Genomic DNA, 6,710 nt, shown 5'->3' with positions numbered 1-6,710 from the left:
TGGTATAATAAGGATTCTACTATCCTAAAAGGCCCTCTCCTTAGCTGGTATAAATACGTCCTTCTAGAGTTCATCTTTGATAACATAATATATGCACACTTATTCTCTTGCCCACTGCTTAAGTCTTAATATTGCTTACTTACTTGACTATCGGCGAACCTTTGACCGGCACACATCTGGTCTTTGGCTTTGACTGGCACACCCCTAGTCTTTGGCTTACTCACAATTGTGTGCGTTCTTTTATAGGTTAATGAGTTTGAGCATCTCCACCACTCACAACGGTACACAAATTTAGTTCCAATAATAAGATTTCTCACTTATAAGTGAAAGAATACTGCTAGGTCGTATTATTAGGTGGCTTAAGTAAAATTGTTGTTAATATTGAACAATAATCATGCACTAAACATATTAAAAAAAGAATGAGGATCCTCGCCGGCTCATCTTTGTTATTCGTTTATCGTATATCGTGCGGTTAGAAATTATTGTAAATTTTTTTATTTAAAATTGAATATAAACAATATTTGACGAAAACTAGCCGCACGATGTACGATAAACGGATATGATTGGAGAATCTCAGGGGATCTGATGAGGATCATCTCTCTTCAAAAAAGGATGAGAATAGCATAACATGTGGCATCCAACGACTTTCTATTAATTAAAAATTAAAAATTTCTCAAATATGAGAAACAGAAAGCAATTGATGCAACTTAACCTGCATTAATGTAATCAATAACTTAAAGTCTTAAAAGGGATAAAATCGAGGGCACTACTCTCTCGAGTCTTGATGGATCAAATAATTATCATAATCCACCGTAGATTCGGAGATCCACATCTTCATCATCATGATCACAGCTCTTTCTTGGAGCTTCCATAACTCTTCTGATGGAAGTCCATGAACAAAGCCAAAAGGGAAACATAGAAAAAAATGTTGAAGCACCAACCCCAGATCCCACAGCAACCAGAGCCATTGAAATGGTAGATGAGCATCCAGACCAACCCAACAAAGCTTGACATGAACTGAAATATCTGAAACTCCGTCACCCTTCTCTTCCACTTTGGCCTCGCCCCTAGCGCAGCCAACAAGTAGTAGGTATACATCACCACGTGAACCGTCGCATTTGCTACGATCACTGCCGGGAACAGAGACTGCGATGTGTGGAGCCAAATGTAGCACATGACCAGCACCATGGTGTGGTGGTAAACGTGGAGGAATGTCAGCCGCTGGAAACTCCCGCTGAGGATGATAAGGAACGTGTCCACGAACTCGTAGATTTTGGAGAGGTAGAAAATGTACGCCCAGAAGAAGAGAGGCCCGGTTGGCGGGGTTTTAGGCGGGAAGCAGATGATCCAGAAGGGGTAGGGCGCGTAGGAGAAGATGGTGACCAAGGAGCCGACGGCCATGACGAGGGAGAGGAGGAGGAGGTTGAGGTTGTGGAAGGCGGTGATAGGTTTGAGGCGGCGGGGTTTGATGAGCGGGAGAGGGAGGTGGGAGAGCAGGAAAGTGAGGGCAAGGTAGGAAATAATGGTGAGAGTGAGAAAAAGCGGGGTGGAGGCCGGCGTTTCTCCAGGGCTCCATGAGAAGTGGAGGATCACTGGGTGCTTCACCAACCAATACTGGAAGGTACTTGAGATGTTGATGTTCATGTTGAGGTCCAGTTTCCGCCCTCGGCCGTCTGTCGAGTAGTAGAGGTGACGGTGACGGTGGTGCCCTAACACAGTAGTGAATGAGACCAAACAAGGAAGGAGAGGAGAAAGTGTTGAGACCCTGGAAGTAGGTTTCGGGGAGGAGTGGAGTGTCTGTGTCCTGGAGTGCGGGAAGCAAATGGGCGATGAGGATTTCTAAGGAGGCAAAAATATAACCATCATTTCACAAGTAGGGCCCACCAATGCAGGTGGAAGCTCTGCAAGCTTGCTGCAGTAGAAACACATAGTCAAAAACCCTGAACCGACATCTCTCTCTCTCTCTCTGAAGTCCATTTATTTCTGCATGTGACAATTGCAAAACCCTAGCTAGCTAACCAGTTTTTCCACCATGTAAAATAAAGATGGGATGGCGCATGAGGAAGTAGCTAGTAGTTCCAAATTTACCGACTTTGCTCTAGCTTTTAATGAGTTAGGGGGGAGGAGGGGTGATCTCTCACTCTCTCACCCTCTCACATGTTAATGTAGTGGTTGACACTGGACACTTAGTTGAGTGAGTAATTTTCATGCATTAATACACCATTTTGCACCTGTATGTGGAATGCATTCGTACCTTTTCTACTTCTACTTTTGCGTAATTTGATTTCTATAGATAGCTCTCCGTTGTGCCCATTTTATGAATGAAATCCTATGCATCCATCAAATCCATCTCACCAATTCAAAACTAACAAAATTAGTGTCTAAAGAATTAAAGTCAGTGTCATCATGTGGGCTTCTTGTTAACAACTTCAGCTCAACCATAATATACGAAGTAATTTCTTGATCTAGCCAGCACCCGTTCCCCTATGTAATTTTGGAACGTTTCGGGTCATGAGTCGGGACTCGGGACTACTTTTTTGTGGTTCTTCTATAGGAAGATTTCTACGATACAGTGGACTATTGAATTAATGGTCCTATTAGATTTGAAATTGGAAATTCAATGACGGTTGAAAAGAAGGAAGATGGAAAAAGAAGAAACTCGGCAGCCGGTAGATATATCATATATGGCAGAGTTCAGGAAAATAATAGGTCAACATTGCCGTGGTCCATGTCTTAAAGTATTAGAGCAGCTCCACCGGAGCTTTTTTTGCCCAGCACCAAGTCCAAATAACAGCCCGGCATGCAAGAATGTGCTCCAGCCCGCAACCTTGCCTGGCACCCAGCCCGTGCCAGTCAAGAGCCCATCCCAAAATGGACAGACCCATTCCCCGGTCTGTTTCTGGCGCGTGCACAACACGCGCGAGGCGGGGCGCGTAGCCGACAGCTCTGCAGGCGCTGGGGCCCGCGTGCAGACCCACTTGCAGTCGTCCGGTGAACGATACGTGGCCTCCTCAGAGCCGTTGGATTTCCAATGGCTAGTTTTTTAGGCCGTTGGATTTCCAACGGTAAAAAAAATTTGAATTTGAATTTTAAATTGGACCGTCCGATCACAGATCAACGGTCCACGTTTATTTCACCAAAAATTTAAAAAAAAAAAAAAAAAAAGGCCCAACGGTCAGAAATTTGACCGTTGGCCACGTGGCGTAATGAGTGCTGTTGGATTTGATTATTTTTCAAATCCAACGGTCCCGATTAATTACAACATTAAAATTTATTAAAAATTAATTAAAAAATGTCAAAATTTTTTAAAAAAATACAGAAAAATTTTAAAAAATTAATTTTTTTTTTCTATAAATACCTAACCCTCATCTTCCACCTTACACCACATTTCAATATTTTCTACACTTTCTACATTTGAATATTTTGTACACTTTGAGAGAAAAAAATGACTTCGTGGAAGCTCAGTGAAGATGTTACGTTGTGTGAATGTTGGGTTCGCACTACTCATGACCCGATTACGGGTAATGAGATGGATAAGCGAGAAATGTGGAGTAAAATTACGAAATCGTTCAACGATGTACATGGAAAAGATGTACATGGAAAAGATGCCAGATCTAGTCAAGGTCTTCAAGGTCGTTGGAAAAAACTCAACGCATCCTTTACTTGTTGGAAAAACGCCCTCTCTCATGCTTCTGGTAATTTGCGTAGTGAGACAAGTTTAGCGGATGAGGTAACAATATTTTTATTTATTTATATGCATTCCACCCGATTTGATTATTTTAATTTATTTAATTTCTTATGTAATTTTTATGTAATATGCATTCCAAATACTTATGTAATTTTTATGTACTTTTTATATAATTTTTATGCATTCCACAATTCTTATTTAATTTCTTATGTAATTTTTATGTAATATGCATTCCAAATACTTATGTAATTTTTATGTACTTTTTATATAATTTTTATGCATTCCACAATTCTTATTTAATTTCTTATGTAATTTTTATGTAATATGCATTCCAAATACTTATGTAATTTTTATATAATTTTTATGCATTCCACAATTCTTATGTAATTTTTATGTAATTTTTATAGACACTACAAGCACAAGCATTCTACAATGCAAAGAACCATAACAAATCATTCAACAAATGAGAATGTTGGCAAATTGTCAAAGATTGCCCTAAATACCAAATTGTGGCAACCGGTCCAGAAGTTGTCATGCACGGTATGGGTCTACACAGTTCGCCAGAAGCAGACACAGCCGAACAAGAAGCCAACACATTTGAAGACACGGAAGGGATACCTGAACAAGTGCCAGAGACCCAACCGACTCGTCAGTCCCTCAGGCCTCAAGGTAAAAAGGCATCAAAGAAAAAAGGTAGTTCTTCCAAAAATGACTACACTAAATATATGGAGGAACTTACTCGTCAAGGTGAAATGAACATGGCATGGGAAAAGGCTAGAGATGAGGAAAAAGCTGCTGCTGTGGCAACAATTATTGCAGCTACTGAGGCTCGTGATGCGGCGTCTGAGAGACAAAGAGAAATAGTTAATCGAGAGAACGAGATGATTAGAGAAGCACTTCATCGAGAGAATGAGATGCTTAGAGAAGAAAGGATGGCTTAAACAGATCGTGACACTATGAACAAGTCTCTAGTAGGACTGTCTTCGAATTCAAAATATTTTTGGACATCAGAAAAAAGAGATGTCGTGCGAAGGAGGCGTGCAAGAGATGCCGAAACAAGTCAAGGGGGTTCCAGCTACAGAAATCCTAGCAACCAAGATCCTAGCACCACATATCCTAACTCCACAGACTTTGTATAATTTCGCATTTATTTGTACTACTTTACTTAATTTCTTATGTAATTTCTTATTTATTTTTAGAACTTTATTTAATTTCTTATGTAATTTCTTATTTATTTTTAGAACTTTATTTAATTTCTTATTTATTTTTAGAACTTTAAAACACCATTTAAAACACCAAATAAAATTACATAAAACACCATTTAAACTTAAAATTACATAACCTCACCATTTAAACTTAAAACACCAAATAAAATTACATAACCTCACCATTTAAACTTAAAAAAAAAAGCAAACACACTAAATAAGATCACTTAAAAAACAATACACTTTATTCTTCAACCACAAGCCTTATTTTAATTATCTTCGCCTTCGTGCAATCTCCACTGATGGTCAATCAAGTCATTCTGGCGGGCTATGTGCCAGTATGGCTCTTGCAATGAAGTGTATCGTTGAACGATCAATTCATTGTAACGTCCATTCCGTTCCAACGGCTCGTGTTGCACGGGATCTTCGGTCCGGTCATGAGCATAGTAGATTTGTGTTCTTGAGTTGTTCATCGGATCCGGCTCGTATTCATTGACGGCATCATAATCATACTCGTCTTCAACAATCATGTTGTGAAGAATAATACACGTCATCATGATGGATCGAAGAGCCTCGACATCAAACATTCTAGCTGCACTCCTGACAATGGCCCAACGAGCTTGCAGGATGCCAAAACAACGCTCGACATCCTTCCTACACCCTTCTTGACACTTTGCGAAGTGTTTATCTTTTTCACTCTGCGGGTGTGGCACTGTTTTGACAAATGTTGACCACCTTGGGTAAATACCATCTGCAAGGTAGTATGGTCCCTCGTATTTAGTACCATTAACCCAATATGTGCATCTCGGCCCACGCCCTTGTAGCAGTTCGTCAAACACTGGAGATTGGGCAAGGACATTTAGGTCATTCTGAGCTCCTGGAACACCAAAAAAAGCATGCCAAATCCATGTATCAAAAGAAGCCACCGCTTCCAAAATGATGCTTTTGGCTCCTTTTCTGTCGCCATAAGCTCCTTGCCACGCACTTGGACAGTTTTTCCATGTCCAGTGCATGCAGTCGATGCTTCCAATCATGTCAGGGAAGCCTCGCATCTCACCCTTCCTTAGAAGCCTTCGCATGTCCCTTGGCGTGGGTTGCCGAAGGTACTCATTGGTGTAGAGGGCTTCAATTGCAGAGCAAAACCGCATCAGGGACTCCAGAACTGTTGTTTTTCCCATCCTTGCGATCTCATCCACTTGATCTGCAGATGCTCCATATGCAAGCATTCGCAAGGCAGCCGTAATTTTTTGCTCAGGAAGAAGACCTAGCACATGAAAAGCATCCTCTTTTTGCACAAAATATGGATCATGGTTGCAAACATCACTCATGATTTTAGCGAACAAACTTCGTTGCATTCTAAAACGACGTCTAAAAACATGATCAGGGTAAACGCTGTTGGGAATAAAATAATCTTCCAAGAGATCTTTACCTCGTCTTTCCCTTCTTCTATCGATGTTTGCCGCACGTCCGAGTTTGGCTATCTGACCCATAGCTTGCATGATACGGCGGGAATGTGAGGCCCTCCGCCTTCTATGGTGATCATCCTCATCCTCCTCCATTGCGAATACCTCATCTCCACCTCCATCTTGGTCAAGATTGACCAATTCTTCCTGTTGTGCCAACAACCTTTTCTGCTGCTCTTGCAACTGTTTATACGTTCTCCTTGAAGAAGACATTGTAAGAACTCAAGATTTGAAAACGATAAAGAAGAATTCTGAGCTAAAAAAAAGGATTGAGTTTAGTGTGAGGATGGATGTAGGGATGTAGGGTTTATATGGACAAAAAAAAAGAAGATGAGGTTCTGGACAATGCCACGT

At 40.9% G+C, this 6,710-nt stretch overlaps 1 protein-coding gene across 1 annotated transcript; it reads right to left on the bottom strand.

Annotated features, from left to right (window-relative positions):
• Positions 1 to 545: 545 nt before the first annotated feature.
• Positions 546 to 2,310, bottom strand: LOC137716844 (uncharacterized). Its single transcript, XM_068456211.2, has one exon. It carries the CDS (start codon positions 1,642 to 1,644, stop codon positions 847 to 849), a length of 798 nt encoding a protein of 265 aa, XP_068312312.1. The 5' UTR covers positions 1,645 to 2,310; the 3' UTR covers positions 546 to 846.
• Between the last annotated feature and the right edge of the window lie 4,400 nt (positions 2,311 to 6,710).

This window comes from Pyrus communis, chromosome 8 (genome assembly GCF_041283825.1).
Source record: "Pyrus communis isolate YQ-2024b chromosome 8, ASM4128382v1, whole genome shotgun sequence".
Lineage (NCBI taxonomy): Eukaryota > Viridiplantae > Streptophyta > Magnoliopsida > Rosales > Rosaceae > Pyrus > Pyrus communis.
Note: the sequence above shows the minus strand (reverse complement) of the source record. Positions and strands in the feature narration are given on the sequence as shown.